Source organism: Erithacus rubecula, assembly GCF_903797595.1.
Source record: "Erithacus rubecula genome assembly, chromosome: 2".
NCBI lineage: Eukaryota > Metazoa > Chordata > Aves > Passeriformes > Muscicapidae > Erithacus > Erithacus rubecula.
In genome coordinates, this window is record NC_136685.1 from 44002416 (window position 1) to 44024214 (window position 21799).

The 21799-nt window shown below is 37.3% G+C and overlaps 1 protein-coding gene across 4 annotated transcripts in view; it reads right to left on the minus strand.

The window, feature by feature from the left end:
* Nucleotides 1–21799, minus strand: part of CDK19 (cyclin dependent kinase 19) — a 121098-nt gene that overhangs the window by 25792 nt on the left and 73507 nt on the right. For all 4 annotated transcript variants that reach the window (XM_079297535.1, XM_079297538.1, XM_079297536.1 and 1 more), the window contains 2 exons: nt 9722–9779; nt 8371–8502 (listed from right to left, as the gene is read on the minus strand). In XM_079297535.1, coding sequence (XP_079153661.1) covers nt 8371–8502; nt 9722–9779 — 190 coding nt within the window. The remainder of the gene's footprint in view (nt 1–8370; nt 8503–9721; nt 9780–21799) is intronic.

Here is a 21799-nt window from a genome sequence, read left to right on the forward strand (position 1 = left end):
AACCAGCTTTTTTGTACACAGTGGAACTCTTTGCAGCTTAACTCCACATTAACTAAAGAGGAACAGTGAGTTTTTTTATCTGTTGTGTGCTCTCATTTGGCTTTTGTCTTTAACCATTACAACTTTTTAATAGATCCAATATGTCAGCACCTTCAGAGCTAACATAAGGTGAGAAAGAGCCCTGCTATCTGGTAGATTGAGTTATAACAAGGAACATCTGTGAAGAATACTTTCTTGGACTGCTCCAACTCACAAGTCATGACAGTCTTTTCTAGAAATTACCAAACTTTTTGAATCCTACTTTTTACTTCAGTCAATGCAGAGGAATGCACATGAAGAAACCTTACCTCCCAGACAGTGTCATTGTACAAGCTCCTTTGACCTTCCAAACAGTGTTTTACTTTACAGTATCTTAACATGTCTGTTACCAAGGTTTTCAGCTTTACAGCTATTTCTAGTAAGGCACTAACAACTCCAACGTAATTATAAGCCAATTCCATTGGATAATATATGAAATAAACTGGTGTGATGAGTAATTCTGCTGTCAATCAGTTATTGACAAGAAGTCAACTTGTGAAGCAATCACAACTGTCCCAAAAACCAGTCATTCTACTCCATCAGTGCTGTAATGTTGAAAGTTTCAGTTCATATTGCTGAATTAATTATGCCTGAAGATCAAACTGATGGATTAGTAAAACAACTCCTCTGCACCAGAAGTATGCATCTTGTTAGAATAGTAAGCATTTGGTTTTCAGCCAAAACCAACTTTTAGGAGCCAAATTTTCAGATTTGGTAGCAAAAAGTGCGCATTAAAAGCTGTACATTACTGCACAGTACAGTGGGGGTAACATGTTGATGGAACTAACCTTCACAAGAAAAACTCCCATCTGACTTCCCTAAGTAATCTTTCTTTAAAAAAATCTCAATCTTTTTGTTAACTGAGTTCATGGCCTATGGTGCTCAGGAAGATGAGAGAATCAAGGTGCTGCTGCAAAGCTCATTTGTCGGGTAAAGGGCAGAGTCAGTGAGATACTAGGGAATAAAAAGCTTGCCTATATGAGGTCCAATGGTTATTAACAGTTTGGAAGAAAATAAAGCTGATACTTGGAGGGAAAAACAATCAGAAGAAAAGAAGTCATGGAACAACCAGTATGGAGGATTTTTGACCCACAATTCACTGATGACTCTTGATCCACATGGAACTAAGTGTATACAGATTTTTGAAGGCACCTCTTACTCAAAAGTGGTTTTTTATCACAGAGCTATTGCTATAGAGGATATTCTGCCTTCGGAATATTTTTATATTATTTTTCCTGCTCTAAAATAAGCTACATACATATAGGTCATAGTAATCATTATGCAGCAGCAAATCTGCCAAAATACTAAATGAAGCAACAAAAGCATCCAGTACTTCCCCTCATAAATGTTGCAAGGGGAAAGAGCCATGAGAATACAAAAAGTATTGGGTGACTACATGTGGAAGTTCACAGGTTAATTTACCAAGCAATCCAAATTAGGACAATTAGCAGATTGCAGTTGTGTTGAAGATTTAGTGGTTTTGTTTTCCTTTCCCTTCCTTTTTAGTTTTTAATGTCCAGAATGTGTGAATTTCTCAAGTTAATTGCAGATGCTAAGTGACATCAGGTTGTCAGACAAAGAATCCAGTCATTGAGTTAACAAAAACAATTTACAGCATACTTCTACTGGAGTTCCCTATTATCCTTAACTGACTTTATCTTCAGGACAATACCATTAAGTGGTGTCCTCACTTTATAGATAATGAAACAACACTTGGGATGGAATAAATTAAATGTGGCCAACCACACAGAACCCTTGGGACTGAGACAGTATTTAAAGCCAAGTCTTTTGAGACCAGCTTACTGTCCTAAGAAATTAAACTTAGTCTGCTCCACATTACAGTACATCCATTGGTTTTACACCAGCAGAGACAGGTCAGACCCACAGCACTGTTCTCATTCTTCTGGCAATTAAACTACTACACATCTCTCAGACTCTCTAGAGTTCACAGTGGCCACCAGAAAATCTCCAGACTTAACATATGTGAGAAGCAAGAGTAATAGAGGAGTTAGAAGAAGGCAGGAACTAGATCACAAAACAGTTTATGTGCTAAAGTGTGCACCAATCCTGCAGATGATATTCCTTGAGTTGCTGTCAGCATCCTAAGCTTCCCAAAATACTTACTAGTATAGCTTTAAAATGTTCTAGTTAGGTGATCTAATAATCCTTTATATAACTTTACATTTCTTAGATTATTATAGTAGAAAATGCTTTTTATTTTTTAATAAAGGAAGCCTGTCTAGTATTTTAGATATATTTTGCTAATTTAGAGAGCAAGAGGAAAAAACAGTAGCAAATCATCCAGCAACTGCAATAACTAGATAAGAGAGAACAATTAATCCTTGGAATTAAAATATTTTGTCTCTCAGAAAAAGCATAAGAACAACTCTGATAATCAAAATTAAGAAAGTTTACCACATGCCAAAACAAGTTTACCACAAAATATCATCTGAATCCAATTACTCCTCATGTTGTATAAGATTTCTCAGAGCACGAACAAGGCTCCGCTCTTGGTACAGCCTAAGTTTTTCTTTTCAGGATGCATAAATAAGTATTTTCCAAATTTCTCTAATTTAGTTTATTTTTCTAGTTTTTTCACAATCTCTTCCTCAAATCACAACCTCTCACCAACAAGAACATGGATTCCTATGCAGCAATTAAACACTGACTGACTACAGACTTGTTCTTCTTAATTATATCTCATGGATGCTTAAAAGCAGTCCCCCTGCTCCTGTGGCTCCACAGATGACAGGTGGGACTCTCCCCTGTACTTTTTTCCTGAAGATTTTTCAGTCTTCTGGCTGATCTCACCTGTAATTTCTGGTTTACCAGATTTTCCAGATAGGTCTTATTTTTTATCCTCCCAACCCTCCCAGAACATGAGACCAAAAGAGCTTCAGGCATCAGTCCAAGATTTCCAGCGGCCCCACAGCCTGGCCAGCATGCCAGCAATCTGTGCACTCACAGGAGGGACATCTGATGTACTCAGAACGTGTGGGACTCACTGCACAGGCAATATGGAACACATATGCACATATTTCCATCCTAAATCCTACATAATACACCCCAGATACTTCCCTCTCTTTTATTCCTGCATGAGGTCAAATGGAGTTGTTGAAACTCTGACGGATCCCAGCATTCATTAAAAATTCATTCCTTCCCATACACCAAATATTTTCCCGTGACATTTGCTTTCAAAGGCATTTTGATATCTGTTTATACCTTTCACACATTTTCAGCTTTCATAACTGCATGGTAGACTGGAAATAGAATGAGGTGACAGTGCACTACCCAGGCTTTGAATTACAGTTTCTCTACACCTAAGTCTCATTTGGGCCGGTAAATGCAGTTACCACACAGCTGACCTATAACTTTGACAAGTGCAAAAAGGTACCTAAGAAATGGAGATTTCTCAGATTTCCAGATTTATTTTTTCACTATAAACAAGCTCATCCTTTTTTGGTTCAGGACTGTTTTAGCCTTGCTTAATGGGTGGCTGAACAATCACTGATCACGAACAAAAAAGAATTTTTTTGTCAACAAAATCCAAACTATCTAAAATACCATAAGTCATCTCATGCCATTTATCAATTGCTTTACATGCTGTTGCTTTAATTAAGGCAAGTGGTAAAGAGAGGTAAGATAACATACTTGTTTGATAGCACTGATAACTATACAAGCTGCAGCTTGATGAAAACAAGTCATAATTATGTTATTACCTTGATACGCTACAAGATGCCTCAGAATGAATCATATTGGAGACTGCCACATGCTTGCTTAAAAAGCTATGATGAAAGAGTTCTTACTATTTGCTTTACCTACTAAAACATTCTTTTCTAATCTGATGTTCCCAGAGCGAAAAAACCCACTCTGATTAATGTCTCCTTTTAAGCTCAAAGTCAGCTAAACTTTTCCTTCACTTTATCAGTCATTTCCTTTAATATCCTTAAAATTAAACTGCAGAGGTCTTTGCCCATACATGAAAGGAGAACTATACCTTGCCACTTACTTCAACCCTATTTCTTATGTATTTTGATCATAAAGGCATTTTCTGTTGTGCTGGACTTTCTAGTTGTTCAGTAATTTTATTAAAACTTCCATGATCACAAGCAATTTACATTTTTGTAGCTACTTGGTTTCACCTGAAGCTTGTTCAAGTAACTTTTATTTGCAGGTTTTACATCTTTGCTAAAATATTATGATCTGATGAATACAGAGAAACACATTCTATTTTTGAATTTTGATGCTGAAAATGTAGAAAACCTCCACAGTCTATAGTGAATTTAGTACAGATTCATATTGTGGTAATGGAATAGAGAATTAACTTTGGATTCTACAACACCATTTTCCCAATTTGCATTCATCTGGTAAGTTAGCTACTTGTAACTATGGTAGCAGATACTACACGTGAAACTTTTATTAACAAGTAGAGCTTGCATTACAAACATTCACAATTCAGGAAATATTACTCTCCATGAAACCCTAACATGGGCTTTATATTATCATTTTAACATGCATATCCTTTTAACAAAAGCTATTTCTGTTTTTCAGCAATAGTATTTTCCTGATTCCTCTATCTCTTTAAAACATGATGAGATATATATGATGAACAACTATTTGTTCTGCAAGGAAATAAATTAAAAGCAGAATATTTAATTAAACTGAATAGACGAACTAAATAAAGGAAAAAATATCACTGAAAATCACCCCTAAAATAATGAAATATACTTATGGACTGTTTTGTGTAATATATAGCAGTTTCTAAACAGATTGCATTTAATCCAATTTTCCCTCAAAGCTGAATCCACAAAATGTAACTAATATCAGTTCCAGAAACCAAAGAAAAAATCCTGAGCAAGTCAAAAGTAAAAATCTAATTTCAGCCTTTAATCTTGTATGAGAATTATTTACATGCAAGCAATCACACCTAAAGGCTTTATTACATGAATAAAACCAAACTGGACACTATAGTAGATAGTGTCCAGGATATTTTGAATACACTGCTAATAATTAAATTACAATAAAAAAAATTAAAATTAAATTAAATTTAAAAAAAAAATCCAAAAACATTTAAAATAAAGCAAACATCTGAATCATGTAGCAACAGTTGGAGAATGTCAGGATGTTGCAGAATAGAACTGATGACAATGATTTCCTAGCAAATTCAAACAAAAATATTTCGCAATATGAAAAAACTGAAAGAGAAAATTCTGCTTTTAGCCTTATCTTATTTGTATTTACTAATCAATAAAAGTCATGTATTGTCCAAAAGACATGGGGAAATAGCTATGGAAAACAAGTAGCTATACTAAATAATCTGGTTTTTTTTTCATAATTTGCTATATCTAATCACCTTTCTTCTAAATTATTGTTTCCAACTCAAGAGCAATTAAACAAGAATCTTATTTAATTTCTGAGTTATTATTAAAAGCAATATATCCAACTTCCTGAGAATTATGCAATATTAAGAGATATTAAAATACTATTTCTTCCACAGAGATTTAAGAGAAAGTTTTAAGAGTTGCATCCTTTGCCAAAAACATTAGCATTTGAATTAAACTCTCACTAGCCTGCTTAGCTCATGAAAATAGCCTTTTTTTAAGTGCACATAGTGCTAGAAGCAAAACACAAGTCTAGACTCAAACTGCATGAACATCATCACTGCTGTCATTTTGTTACTCATGTCTTCTCTCTGCCTAAAAGCTCCATGCACCTTTTTTCTTTCCTCTTCAATCACATGCTCCCCTCTCTAATCCTTCAGTCAGCCTACAAATCTCAACTTGCAACTTTCCTTATTTTCATTTCTGTGTTTTTTATTTCACTGCCCAAACTGTTTGGAGTGCCCTCAGCACCCACACTGCATGGCAGGTACTGCTATGTAACCATTCACACCCCTCCTGGGTGATTCACTGGTGTGATACAAGAAATAAAGCCTCAGAAATAATAAACTACTAACAAAACCAGATCTCTCCAACGTGCCATCGTCCTCTGAAGTTTCACAGGAACTTCTTGCCTGTATGCTAGCACAGACTAGAGATCCCTCAGGGCAAGAACCAAGTTATTTATGACATAATTAAACAAACAACAGTATTATACTAATTCATCCTTCAAAGAGATACCCTGAGATAGTGGTACATATCACTCACCCAAATCTCCAAACAATATGCCATCTATCAAAACCAGGTAGCTGTCAGTTGAGCTAACTTCCCTGTACCACACACGCAGGTCACTCAGTAATCTGGTCCATTCACATCAGTGTTTTTCCCTATGAACATAGGGCAATTTAAGCACCTCATTTACAGGTGTGTGAGGTAATCCTGCTGGTATTTTCTTTAAAACACTTCAGCAAACACAGACTCACTAGTTAGCCCAGTCTGCATAGTGGCAGATGTGCAGCAGGCCCTAAGATTCTGGTCCCACCACCATGGGATTGTGCCAGAACCATGCAGGGGACATTACAAGGCTCCATCCCCAGCTCCCACTGGAGCAGTTCCCCAGGGATGCCTCTGTCTCAGCTGAGGCAGAGCTCCAGATGGAGGATGCTGCCATGCAGGAGCCAGTCTGCAGGGTGACACTGGCCTCACACTCGGAGATACACTCTGGCTGGGGCACTGGGACACCAGAAAAGTTGTGGGAGGAGGTGAACAGACCATGGGGCATAATGGAGAACAAACAGAACACAAACACAGTCACTTCAAGGATGCTGAATAGATTTCTAGTGCACTTGGGGATAAACTACATGTATCATCCCTCAGATCTACTGCTGAGGAAGAAGGTAGAACTTGGGGGTATGACAATCAAGAGCAGCCTTGGCTGCAACAACCATGAAACAGTGGAGTAACAAAGGCAAGATGCAGAAGTGACCAGCACAATTAACAGCTGGAGAACCTGCTCCAGGAGAGGATACTGGGGGTCATGGGTTTGCTCAGACTGAAGAGAAATCTATGAGCAGCCCTCCCAGTACCTACACAGAGCTGACCATCATGATGGAGGTAGGCTCTTACAATGGCATCCAACAGGACAGCAAGAGATTATCAGCATAAACCAAAACATGAAATTGGAACTAGGTATAAAAAAAAAGCTCTTTGCTATGAGGATGATTTTGCAGTGGAACATGTTAGCCAGAGGGGGTGTGAAAGCATTGTTCTTAAAGGTTTTCAAAATGTAGCTGGACAAACCCCTCAACTGACCACACAGAATTCATAGTGGGCACTGCTTTTAACAGGAAGACAAACAAGAAACCTTCTAGGGTCCCTTTTAACATGACTTCCTTTCAGATTTCCCTCACTTCTGATACTTCAGCTTTTGCTGTAGACTTGTCTTAGAGTACACAAAATAAATTCCTGCACTGGAGGACTATAAATGGAAGTAGAAAGCAATTAAGAAATGGGAAGTGCAAGTCTACATCAAAAAGTCAGGTGTCAGTTCATTCATTCTCCAAACCTTTTATTGTATATGGCAGTTGAATAAACAGGAGTTATTTGAAAGAACCACACTGTGAACCTTAAGTGTTGGTCCAACCAGAGAACACTCAAACTCAGATGCCAGTACAACACAGTATTTTATGACTCTCTGAACAAAGCCCCACAGAGCATCTCAAAAACTTCTGCAACAGAAAAATACTTGCCAAGAAAGCCACCTCTGTACCATAAGAATGATTTAACACTATTAACAGAGGGTCACTGTTTCTTTTGCAGTTCAGTATATAAGCCAACCATGCAGCCAGGATACCTCTCATGCACCTCAATGCTTTAATTCTCCAAACAGCTGGGCACTAAGACTGATTGTGCTTCTGGAACTTACTAGGGTGGAAAGAGCCTGGCTGCCAGCATTTCCTGAACATGGAGCTTCATAAGTCATCAAGAGTAAATGATCTGCAGATTATGCACAGCACAGGAGTCTAGCCTTCTGTTTATCAAGCCACACATTTCATAGACGCATCTGGACATGTAACACCCTACAAGAATGCCATAGCTATTTCCCCTTCAAAGATTTACAACATTACAAGATTTCTAAATCAATATTAAGAAAACATATAAACCAATTCAAAGGATATTTTTGTTTTAAAAACAAAACAAACTAGATATTTAAAATGTCTAGATTATATTGAAAAATAAAAGCACAGTCCTCAAAACGTTTTTTCCTTGATTAATCTTTTATGGATGGGATCATCAGCTACTGCTTCAGTGAAAAAACCCCAAAACTAGCAGGTCAGCTGACCATCCAATCTATTATAAGACTATTATCCTTACAGAACTTGCAGGCAAACATCTTTTTTACAGGACAACTCACCTATGGCCTTTGTGTAATGTCTGGCCCCAAGTAACAGCTCTGGAGCTCTGTACCAGAATGTCACCACAACCGGATCCAAGTCTGCCAATGGCTTCAAAGGTGAGTTAAACAACCTTGCAAAACCCATATCAGCTGGGGAATGGGGAGAAAAAGTGAGAAAAGTATTTAAATTTTAATACAAATAAAACAAAATTCAACAGTATTGTCAAAGACAATTATAACAACAGCTCAAAACCAATTACAAATTAAAGTTTCTAACAAAACAAAAACTACTTACAATAACGGAACAAATTTTTCTAAGGCTAAATTCCATTTACTTCGTTCCTAAGACTATGAAGGGTAACATCTGACATGTTTTCATCATGGAATTGTAAAACTTTACATAACACAGATGCCTGTTCATTTTTTAAAACCAACAGAAACTTGGTTAACTGAAGCCAAGAGTAGTAGTTCTCTAATGTACATTTTCTCCTTGATTTTTATACATGCTTACACACTGTGAGTCCTTGTGACTGCTATATATTTACTAAAAGTGCAAAACTGAAATTACTGCAGTGTAAATTGCTTTGCACTATTTTCCAAGGCATGCCTCCTCCATGAGGAATGAGCTTCAGAGTCAGTCAGTGTGCACTGTTATGAAGGTGTGTTTTAAAACTAAGCATTCATTCTATAGAACACAAAAATTCTCCTTAGAATGAGTCTGGTAAGTAACAGCAAGAAATGCTAGATGGGAAAGCACAAAACTTTATGTACTGTCAAACCCACACATTTTAAACCCAATTCAAATCTGAAACCTTTTTTTTTTACACAACCTTGAGTATTGCCACATGATTTATTTTAAAAAGGTAATAAACACATCACTAGAACTGAGAAGGCAGTTAGATTTTGGATCAAGTCCATCCCAGCTATGTGTGTAACTCACCTTGACACCAAATAACTTCTGTGCAACAAACCTTTGGATTTCTACAAACATGTGCAGTAATGTTATTTATATAAAATTAAACAAACAACAAAATTTATAAGCAACAATGCTAACTTATGCTAACTAATCATAGTAGAAATCAAAAGAACCCTGGTCATCATCACTGTTCTCTATGCTTATTACTTTTTTGTTTCATAGAGATGCTTTTATGTCTCATCCAATGCCCTTGGCAAGTTTAGAAATGTCTGATATATTTGGACTTTCTTAAGTCTGTAAACCCAATGAATGAGATTTAAAATTGAACTAGAGGTTGTAGATACATACACTCAAAGAACACTGAAGATCTGTTTCTATCGTACACAGAAGATGGATTTTTTTTTATTATAGTAATCTCTTAGCTGCACAATTAGATTTTCTCAAAAAGTTTACCTATTTTGACTCTTCCTCTTTCAGGACCTTCACCCATTACCAGAATGTTTGCTGGTTTCTGGAAAACAAAAGCAGATTTTTTTTACCTGATCAGCCTTTGATGATTATTTTTGAGAGTAATAAAATCACATATATGAATTTTATCATGAAAACATTTCTAGAAATATCCTTACAAGTCTTAAATTACTGTACCTTTATCTTGCTGACATTTAGTTTTTTATCTCTAGTTACCAATTTCACAATTAGAAAACAGAAATATACTTTGACATTTCACAGTAAGAAATGCCATCTTTAACTACATGTGCATTTCTATTGTTACTAAAAAAATTATACTCACTGGAGAGATTTTATTCTAGAAGAAAGTTTTGTATTAGGCTAACTATTATGCTACACATCAATAATCTGGCAAGAACCACTTTTGCTTATTTAGAAGAAACACTTTTGTTTATTTAACTTATTTAAAGTGATGCCATATCTTAGCATGCAAATGCATAGTTGAGTCACTTTTGTTTTCATCTTATATAACTGTATTTCTAGAAGTGAGCTTGTTTTTAGTGTACAAATTATAAAAATCACATGGGCAAAAGCACTTTTTTCCCACAAAGTTGATTTTCTACGAGAATTCCCTTGAAGAGGAGCATTCACACAGCTGCACCCCAAAAGCTTTTAACAGTGCAGACAGCAGCTTTACAAGTAGAACAAAACATTTACAGGCATTTTTTGCAATCTTTTTGTTTGCAACCAGCTGTTTGTGAGCACCACATAAAATCTGCACATGACATCACAGCAATTGTTCTGCAGTTAGCATCTAGGTTCCCTCAGACATCAATAGTCATTCCTTGGAAGCTTTTGCCCTATTGTGTTCACAGCTGTAAAAAAGTAAACAAGATTGAAAACATTAAGTGATTTGAATGAAGAGATGCATAACAAAGCTTCAAAGCAGAAATTTTTGAATGTTCATCCAAACAATAATTATATTTAAATCCTTAATGCCTGCAGAGGGGTCTGCTCAAGCAGGATTTGTTCAAGAATCTGAAAGAGATGTCCAGAAAACCAATGTCAGAATCTCACTTAATTCTCAGTTCCTTGCTGCTATTTACCTGAAATGAGACACTCTAACCAGGGTTACTAATTTGGCTCAAAATCACATAACCTTAGCTTTTTTTTGAAAAAACAAACAAACAAGCACCCTAATTCACCTATTTTTCCCCCTTCCCCCAGGAAGCTGCTTTTCCCACCCCACACCCAGTGCTAACATTATTTCTTCCCTGCTCCAACCACTGCCTCTCTTTCCAGATGCCTCATTTATTCTTCCTTTTTAAATCTATAATGCTCAACACTACAACTGACTTTTAATTCCCCAACATATACTGGAACCACTCAAGAGGCAATTTGCACTGCCTTCTTGGAAAACATGAGTGATTTCAACTGACCTTGAGTAAGCAATCATCAGCAAATCTAGGAAAGAGAAACATGATGCTTGCTCTTAGCTAATATTTAATGATAATAAAATCAACACCTCAAGGCAACTGTTGAACTCTGGTTGTGCATTTATGTATTGCCCTAAATTGAATATTCCAGAGAACAGAACAATGACTTTCTGCATATTCAGTAACCAGGCAGCAAGAGATGCATGCAAGCTCACACTACATTTTACCTCTATTAGAAGTCATATGGATACAATTGTCCTAACCAAGAGAGCAAAACTCCACTTTTCTTGATGAAATTCTTCCTCAATTTCTGCCTAGCACCTTTTATTCAGAGTGGAGTATGATGAGTTTGCTGGATTGATGTGCCAAATTGTATGAGGTTCAACAAGGCAAAGTGTTGGGTCCTGCCCTTGGGTCACAGTAATCTCATGCAGTGCTGCAGCCTGGGGAAAGTGGCTGGAAAGCTGCAGCTGCAGGTATTGGAACAGGCTGCCCAAGAAACTGGGGAAATCACCATCCCTGGAAATGTTCAATAAAATGAGGGTTTGGCACTTGAGAGCATTGGCACACGTGGTGGAGTGAGGTTAATGGTTGGACTGGATCTTAGAGGGATTTTCCAATCTTAATGATTCTATGAATCAAAAATACTTTAATAGACCTTAACATGCAGGATAGAATTTTAAGCACTATCAAAATGCATTTTTTGTCAAGTTGATAAAAATGTTCTTACTGTACTGATTTATAGGTCAGGTTGTTTCTAATGAAATAATTGGGAGGTAAGAAATAAACATTATAACTCCAGAAGATTTAATAAAATAAAAATTAAAATCTAAGCAGAAGGGATTTTCAAAACATCTCACAAAAGCCATATTCTTATCTCTGATAATACAATATTCTCCAAGCAGCAATTTCTTCACAGAAAATAAAGCTCCCAACTATTTTATTTGCTGACATAATCCACAATATTCACAGAATATTTCAAGTTGGAAAGAACCTCTGGAGATCATGAAGTCTCAAAGCAGAGTTAGTTACAGCAGATTGCTCAGGCCTGAGCCAAGTTGGGTTTTAAACTTCTTCACATATGGAGACTTCACAGCCTCTCTCTGAAACTTGCAGTGTTTGACCACTCTCACACTAAAAAAAAGTTTATTGATATATTATATTTACATTTTTTGCCTCCTGTTCTACCACTGGATAGCACTGCAAGTAGTCTGGCTCAGTTTTCTTCATTCACACTTATCAGGCACATATACACTTGATAAGATCCCACATGAGCCTTCTCTTCTTGAGGTTGAATAGCCCCAGCACCCTCAGCCTCAGACTCCCCAAAGCTCTAGGAGACTCAGTGGCCTCATGACTATAGGAGATACTCTAGGTTGGAGTCCATGGAAGCAAGAGATTTGTCCATTTATGCATTTTTAAAGCCAGAATGTTTTGAAGAGATGCTGCTCTGATTAAAATTTAAATCTGTTCTAATATGTAATCTACTGAGGATCGGAACCCTGCTTAGGCAGCCAGCAGAGGAACAAAATGATTTATAAAATTAGCAGATGTCATATTCATTAGCTCTTATGAACCCCTCTGAGAGAGTCAGGGGCAGGGGAAACAGGAAAGGAATAAAATGGGAAACAATTAAAAACCTATTTCCAAGAGAACAAGCCTTCTCCTGAGGCACCACCACCAGTGTGAAGAGAGCAGGGATTTCATGGATGGCAACCTGATGCCTGTAGGATCCCACTGTGTCAGTATCGTGGCACCTTTCTGTGAGGTGAAGTCTTAGTTCCAACCTGCTCCTTAGGAACAAGCAGCCTACATCTCAACTTCTTATTTCCAACGTGAGCAAATTAACTACTTGATTATCTACTAGTCAGCACTTTCTGAGTTCCTCCTGCTAATCAGAGCTGTCCTGGTCAGGAAAGACTTTCCAATGTACATATGCTAGATCTGATGGGATCCATCTTCTTGAGATGCAATATATGGTGTCCAGTTCCTGTACCCATTAATTTTTATTTAATAAAAATAAACAGCTCCAGAAGAGCATAAAATATAGATGAAGTATTTTGTGATTGTTTTATATAATAATGGCATGAATATTGTAAAACTCTCCCCAGAGTCTTCACAATGCACATACCATGGTGAGAGAAACACAGCCCTCATAGAGTAGTAGTGCTTGGCTAAACAAGAGGCACCAAGGTAGAGCAGCAGAACTTCAGGTGCTCAAGCATGAAAAAAATATTTTGGTCTACTTCAGAGGGAGTAATTTGGCATCAGAGATCCTCTGGAGACCATGTTATAAAGGTTTCCACCATGAGGTGAGAATTCAAACAACCTCTGCTTCTTGGAGAAGGTAGAATGCGTTAGTTCTACCTTAGTTCCTAGTAATCTCTGAAAATGTAGCATTAAAATATCAAAACATTTTATTCCAAGACAGTCACTTAGTTGAAAATAAAACTACAGTTTAGTATACTATAGTATGGACCAGTACAAAAAATCAGATTAAAAAGCAGGAATTAAAAAGCCCCAACTTCATGTATGCTCAGGCTATATGTAAGTCACCAGTCTAGTTTCTGACAAATCCTACCACGAGCCATTTGATGGAGAAAACAGGGTTTTAGCTGGAAGGAACCATCAAGAATCAAGCAGCAGCTAAAAGACAAAAAGCTGGCACATACTTAGAGTAAATCATGTCTCTATTCAAGAAAATAGAATTTTAATAAAGAAAGTTTGAGATGCTTAAAATCATTAACTAACTAAATTAAAGGGTGAGACAACCCAACACAGAGTATACTTTTCAACCAGTTACATCCTAATAAATACTCTATTTTCCTCATACTGTCCCCCCTTGCTGAGAACACAAACACCAGCTGGGAAGCAAAGTAATGCTGCTGCATCTCCCCCTATCTAGTTGCTATAGGAACAACAGAAACAGTAAGAATTAGGAGTCTCACATTTAATATAAGCTATAAAAATGAATAGGCAAATCCCTCCTGAGAAATTCAGTTGAGGTTTGACTGTCTAAAAAACATTTGCAAAAAGAACAAGGTCAACAGCAACAAACAACTGAAGCAAAAATCTGAAATATTTGCAAAAAGGAATGAGGATGACAATGATTCTCTACCAGTCTTTACAATAACTTCCTTACAAGTGATAAACATGGATAATAACATTTACTTTTCTACATTGGTGGGGGAGAGGGAATAAAGCAATTTAAAAAATCTTGGTGGGAAAAAAATTAAAATGTTGGACTAACAAGTGTGTTTGCACCAATACTAGAAGTGTTAAGACTAGTATTCATACAGACATCCATCTGAAGATACACTTCTAATTTTAATATTTAGACAGTAAAACAGAAGAAAGGTTGAAAGAAAATAAACCATTTATGGTATTAAAAGAGTATAACAGTTCAAAACAGGAACAACAAGCTAACAATAGATGGCAATACTTCAGTTTTAATGGTTGTTGTTATCTCCTTAAGTACAGCAGTGACACAATTCATAAGAGATTTGGTGCAGAATTACAGTCCTGTGAGAAAATGTCCATGGGGATGTACCACTTACCATACACCATTCTTTATTGTTTACATCCAAACAAATGTGTTTCCCTTTTGAATGTGTCACTGGACAAAGAATAATCTCAAATTAGGAGGCTTCTATTGTAAAAGACATTGCAAACCTTACAGATAAAAGCACTCCCCAGTTACTGACACTGCGTTATGATGAGGTCTTTTCAAGTCTCCATTATTTAAAATAATAATTGTAAACAGCACAGTGTTGATACACAGAGATACTTTCATTTCCCAAGCAAAAGGAGAGCAACAGTATTTTTGTCTCAGCTTTTAGCATGCTGCTCCCTGAATGACACAGGTCCCGAGTGGGTGGCAGTGCTCCACTCTGCAGGCACTACTCCAAAGACCACTGAGCCTCTCAGCTCAAGGTTAAGAGGGAGATGCTGATTGCTCACCAAAATTTGCAAACAAAGCTTTTGTTTTTCTTATCTGTAAGGAAATGTAGGCACTTCCCTGCCTTAAACTAATACTGTTCAAACACAGACTTTATGCTCAGATCAATAAATTGGCACTAAGAATGTTGCTAATAATTGAGCTAATCAAATTAAATTTAAAAAGTTAAAGGTTCTTAAAACATTTGGAGGTTTGCAGTGAAAATCATTACCACTTCCATTTAAAATACTTCCATATATTGAAATGCATGTAGGAAAATTGTTATCCCCACTTCTCTTTTTTTATAAAACTGTTGGGTCATCATTTTTCTGATACTGAAGCACTAGATAGAAGTATACCATATAGAGTAAAATATATTCACATCTGCTTCTCTTTATCTTATACACTGCAAGCTCATGTAAGAGTCACTACACTGATTACATAGCATCACTCTCAGCTTGGTTTTTATCAGCTGCTATCTTTAATGTTACAAAAACTCAACCATGTTTCATTACATTTTTGGCCTAAATTTGTAATCCATGCAATTTTTTTTCACTATTTCTCTATTCTGTTGAAATTATTGACCTTGCAAAATAGTACCATTTAAAAATCCCATAAAGACATTTATAATTTCATTTGAATCAATAATGTAGTAATACAGATATTATCAAATTATCAAAAGGCCAAGCAAAGCTGATTACTACAGCACATGACTTAAAGAATCAGCAAAATCACACGGCATACAAAATGCTTTGAAAGGGTATATCATTCAACTGAATACAAAAACTTATTTAAATCTGAAAAGGGGCTAAAAAAAAAAATAAAGAGGTAAACACATAAAGTAAGTAAAAGACTACACAGGAAATGAAGAGTACCACAGAACGCTTTTATCCCATCAAGCAGAGTGCTTGTGCCTCTGGGATAACAGATTTTAAAAGGAAAAGAAAAATAAGTTATTGCACACAAGTAATTGAGGTCAGAGTAGAAAAGAGTGGGAATATATGAGAGAAACTCTGCAGACACCAAGATCAGTGAAGGAGGAGCATGAGGCACTCCAGTCTCTGGAGCCAAAATTCTCCTGCAGCCTGTGGTGCAGACCATGGTGAGGCAGAATGTCTCCTGAGGTCCATGGTGGTCCACACTGGAGCAGAGATCCTCCTGTAGCCTGTGGAGAAGCTCATGCTGGAGCAGGGGGATGCCCAAAAGACAATTGTGACACAGGAACTTGTGATACCATGGGGGACCCATTTTGGAGCAGCCTGCTCCTGAAGTGTTGCACTTCATGGAAAGGGGAAAAAAAAGAAAAGGACCCATGCTGGAGCAGTCTGTGAAGAACTGAAAGCTGTGGGAAAGACTCCTCTAAGAAGTTCATGCAGGAGTGTCTCCCATGGGAGGGCCATGGTGGTGGAGCAGGGGAAGGACTCCCCTCCCTGAGGAGGGAGCAGTGACAGAACCAACATGGGATTAATTCACTGCTAACCCCATTCCCTGTCTCCCTGTGCCACTGAGTGTGGGGAAGAGGTAGGCAATCAGGAATAAAACTAATCCAGGCAGGAGGGAGGGGTGGGGGGAATGTGGTTTCAGGATTTGTTTTACTTCTCATTATCCAGCTCTGATTTTGATTGGGAATGAATTCAACTAATTTCCTTAAATTAAGTCTGGTTTGCCTATGATGGCAACTGGTAAGTGATCTCTCCCTGTCCTTCTCTCACCCCACCAGCCTTTTTCTTTTTCTATTTTCCCTCCCCTGTCCAGTTGAGGGGGCTTTGGTGGGCACCAGGCATCTAGCCCAGGTCACACCACCATACAATGGTACACAGAATTTTACAGCTAAGCGTTACCAGACTGTATCTTTTAAAAGTTCCCAAAATTCATTTTATTACCATTAGAGGAATATCAGTGACAACAGAAACATTTAAAAATGTATGGTAACTTTTTATCCCCACTCTTGGTCCTTATAAAATAATTTTTAAATGAAATGTGCACAGAACTGATAAAGAAATGGAAGCATGTGCCATTCTTTGAGAAAAAAATAAATGCTATTGCAGGATTCTGAGATATGGAAACTGCATATTCAGCCACAAACCATGCTGTCAGATTATGGTAGTGACTTCTGCATTTTATAGCAGCTTAACTGATATAGTCAAAATAGTCATTTAACTCCAGCTACCACGAATTCTAATAGCAACTACATTTGCAGAATTTACCTGAGAGTGATGGTAAATCATATTACTAACTAGGAATAGGAACAAACTATACAGAAGATACCTGAAATACTTCTTTGGACTGCCTTAGGTGAAGATTTTGGTTAAACACATTCCTTGCTTGTATTCATTATGTGTTGAAAGGGGAAATGTGCTGTTTTCATAGGGAAGCTAGTTAGCAAAGAAATCTTTTCATGTTTATATACTCTAAAAAAACTTGGCTCAAAAGCAATGGTAAAGGAAAGCAGAAAAAAACCAAACTTTGACCATAGATCTGCATATATTTTAAAAAAAGGTCCATGAATTAAGCTTAAGGTGATCTAGCCTTCAACAAAAGCAAAGATGTCACTACACAAGCTTCATTACAGACTGATTTAAATAGCCCAAGAATCCAGATATTCATCTGGAGGATCAGCCAAAATCCTAAAATGCTTTGAGGTGGATAGGACCTCTGCAGGTCATGTGTACACTTTACAGCTCAGAAGAGAGCCAAATTTGAAGCTGCATCTGATTGCTCAATGTCATGACCAAGGCAGCTGCAAATCTCCAACACTGGAAGTTACCAAGCCCTTCTGGAAGACACTGTCTGACAAAAACATTGTTTCTCATCATCTAATCAAAATGTTTTTTCTTAAAACATGGGTCTGTGCTCTCTCCTCCTTCTGCATTCCCCTTATGAAGGCTTCACCTTTTCTACACCCCCTGCAGCTCAAGTCCCCTCAAACCACTCATGCTGCTGAGTTGCAGTGCCAGCACAGCCGATGCTACAGAGCTCTCTGTCACCAACACTGCTGTAACCAACACTACTGCACCTTTGCCTCAACAGCACCAGAGCCACACGTTTAACACCAAAAAATGCATCTGAGACGACAGCATCAGCCTGGAAGTCCAGTCTCTACAACACTCTCATTACAAAAATATTGTACCAAAGGTAAAGACAGATTTTTCCACTCCCACCTTCATTTTAACCAAATCACACATAATCACACACAGACAGACATTCTAATTAAGTTGCTATTGCTTCAGTTACTCTCATACATAACCACCCTAAACACAATGAAATCAGTGGTCAGGTAAAAATATTCATGTCTCTGTTTGACTTGATTTTTCATAGGTCAGATATTCTCTTGGAGATGTAATTAAGCATAAACCTTAACTCATATTAATTCTTTAAATTCACTCCCCTCACTTCTATCTAGGCCTTCCCCAGAAACAGCCAAAACATCCACATTCCTTATAAGAATACTCTGCTTAAAAATCCATTTGGAACAACGGTTTCTTAGGCAATTTCTAGAAAAAATATTTAATTCATAAACTCAATGTGCTTTGATCATTGTTGAAGCAGGAAAAGACTATTCACCAACTCTATTCCCTGGTCAACCAAAGGATAATATAGTTGCACTTGTGTCATTGGAAAACTGACTGTAAACACAAGGGGAATATGAAATAAGAGCAATCACAAGAAGAGAATATAATTATGCAATGCATAAAAGTTCAGAAATGAAACAGTCTCTCTTTCACACACCATTTCAGGTTTCTTACAGCTCACAGAGCATTAAACTAGTGCAAGAAAAAATGAAGAGTCCAAACAAATTTAGATGCTGGGCATTGTTTTGATTTAAACAATCTTCACAATGTACCAGTGTACCAATAGTTTCACCCCAATCAATGGCAACACAATTTAAGTGAAAAAGAAAAGGATGAAAAAAGTCACATTAGGAGAATGCCAAAACATTTGACACAAATTAAATTTTACGTTGCTATGCAACATTATCCAAATCATTCTGCTGTTACTAGTGCTGCAATAGCATACTTGAACTTAAAATGTTACATGCAACCTTGAGAAGGACAAAGAAGGGGGAAGTCAGAAACAAAGAGAAAAATATGTCCATAAATTTTCAGTGAAAAATAAAAGGTCATAAAGCAAATGTTCAAATAATATGCTGAATTCACATTGTTCCTGGGATTTTCAACACATTGCAGTACACGCTGCACCAAAATTCCCATGAAGCTACCCAGCAACCATCCAGGGCCTTGTCTTTAGACCTTGCCTGGGCTCTTTGGGAGCACCCAGCATAGTACAGGAGAAGACACATTGTCCAGCCTCTGCTACCCCACTTCTGAACAGTGAGATGTGCAGGCCCACCATGCCTAGGAACAGAAGACAGACACCTCAAGAATACTTTGGAAGAATGTTCTGTTTTTAATGTATTAAAAAAAGAAAGAAAAAAACCCAAACAAAAACGACAACAACAAAACAAAACCAAAAACAAACAAACAAACCACAAAAAAAACCAAACAAAAAACCAAACATGAAACCAGAGGGGACAAATGTTAGTGGTCAAGCCAAGTCTTTGCATCTCTGCCATCAAGTTCTCATTACATATTCTTGACACAGTCTTTACTTAGAATAATAACCCAAATGCAAATAAGCTGAGAAGATAGGTGCATGAGTGAAACATTATAAACACTACTATTTTCTTCACCTTCTTAAAAGCAAAAGCCAGGAGACAGTAAGTCTGACAGAACACTAACATAAGAAAGCCTATGCCTGCACTAAGCATAGGACTAGAATTTAAGAGAAGGAGGAAATTATATGATGCTATTCCCACTAGCTTGCATTATTTTGTTTCTGTTACAGCAGCATGAAAATTAGATACCGTAACTGGTAATTTTCAGTGGCAGCACTAAATTCTACCATGGCCAAAACCTGGTATTTTATACAATATTCTGACAACTCCTCTTGATTTAGTAGGGTTATTAAGACAGGAGGATGAAGCCTCTATCCAGTCTAAACAATAAATGACTGAAAGTGAGACTGGTGACACCATCATAAAACATTCTCTTAATTGCCTTACACAAAGTATCTTTGGCAGTAAAACTCCAATACCTCCCCATTCCCCCAAGAGTCTGGTAGAGTCAAATAATTAACAAAGCTTTTCTGACTGCAATAAATAATATAGTACAAAATGAATAGATATAAATGTAACCCATTTTCATTACAAACAAGCTTCTGCTTGGATAGCTTAGACTGACTAAATTAGGTTGAAATATGAAAAGCACTTTAATGGTAATTTCAAAGGAGGAAAAGAATAGGGTAGCATGATTACCTGAAGTGGTTACTTTCATGCTGAGTGGGTCTTAACGAGTCCCTTTTTCTCTGCATATGGACATGGGAATATAGCTGAAGGGACTCAGAACTAAGGAATAATTTTTTTTTTGTTATTGGAGCATAAACTGGGCAAGATTTAGAAAAGCAATAAAAAAATTAAATTTTATGGGACTTTAACAATCAAAGGTCTATGTCTAATAATATTTAAGATATTTTTATTAGCTCAGTTTATTACATACATAATTTTGTAGCACCAGGCTCCGTTTTTTTATCCATTTTCACATATGCTGTTTTTCTATGCTCATTATCTCAAGGATAAAGTGAAATCCCATCTCTTCTCCCCTCCTTCCTCCATGTTGAGTCTAAGGACTAAAACTAACCCTTATCTACATGAGCAATTCAAATGCCTGTTGTACTACAGCATCAACCTTTCTCTTTCTGTGGAAACAACCTAGATCAGCAATTTATAATGTAACCCAAATCCTGATATATATAGTCTTTCTTGGAGCATCTTCTTAAAGCAAGCTCCCAAGTTCCACTATTTGCAGGGCTAGGTTAAGTCTTCCTTTTTCCTCATGGCTTGTCCAGCAGATTTGTTTTCAGGTTTGAAGGAGAAATTTTATCACCGTAACACAAACCTTATGCCTACAGCAGTACTGACTGAGATTTAACAGTCCCCTGGACCTTAAGGCCACTAACTCACCATCCAGTTACCATGTTTAGACAATTTCTTGTGTATCACTTGAGGCAGAACAACCCTCCTTGTCCTGTACTGGAAAAAAAGCAACTAGAGACCCCAAAGTGAGCAGACAAAGTACCACTGTTCAACTGACACATGCATGACAAAGCTAAATAAAACATAACCTTTGAAACCCATCATAACAGAACCTTTTCTCCTAGCCTATCACCCTGTTCACCTCAGGATTCAGATTAAATCTCTATCTCTCAGACACAGTTGTCATCTCAGTTTCCTGACTTCTGGGAGATCCTTAGCCACATGAAAACTGATTTTTAAGAAGACATGCACCAATGGCCAGCTTCTCCAGCAAAAGTTATATTTGAGTCCCAGTCTTGTAACATTAAGTTAGAGAAGTCTTGTGTTCCCAGCTTTCTCTTGGAGGTTTTCCATAGGTGTCTCCACCTGAACAAGCAGCTATGAAGTCTTTTAAGTAAGCAGTTAATGCAGCCAGCCTGCAGCATGCTACAACGTGGTTACAGATACTCATTTATACTGCTGTTCAGAGGAGCACTTGTTTTACAACACTAACCAGATTACAGGTGAGGAGAACCCCCACACCATCTCAAGAGCTGTCCTGCCTCTGCAGCCCACATCTCTATCACTATACTCCTTAAGGCAGAGTCCCTGGGCATCTGCAGTGCTCACCCCTGAGCCAA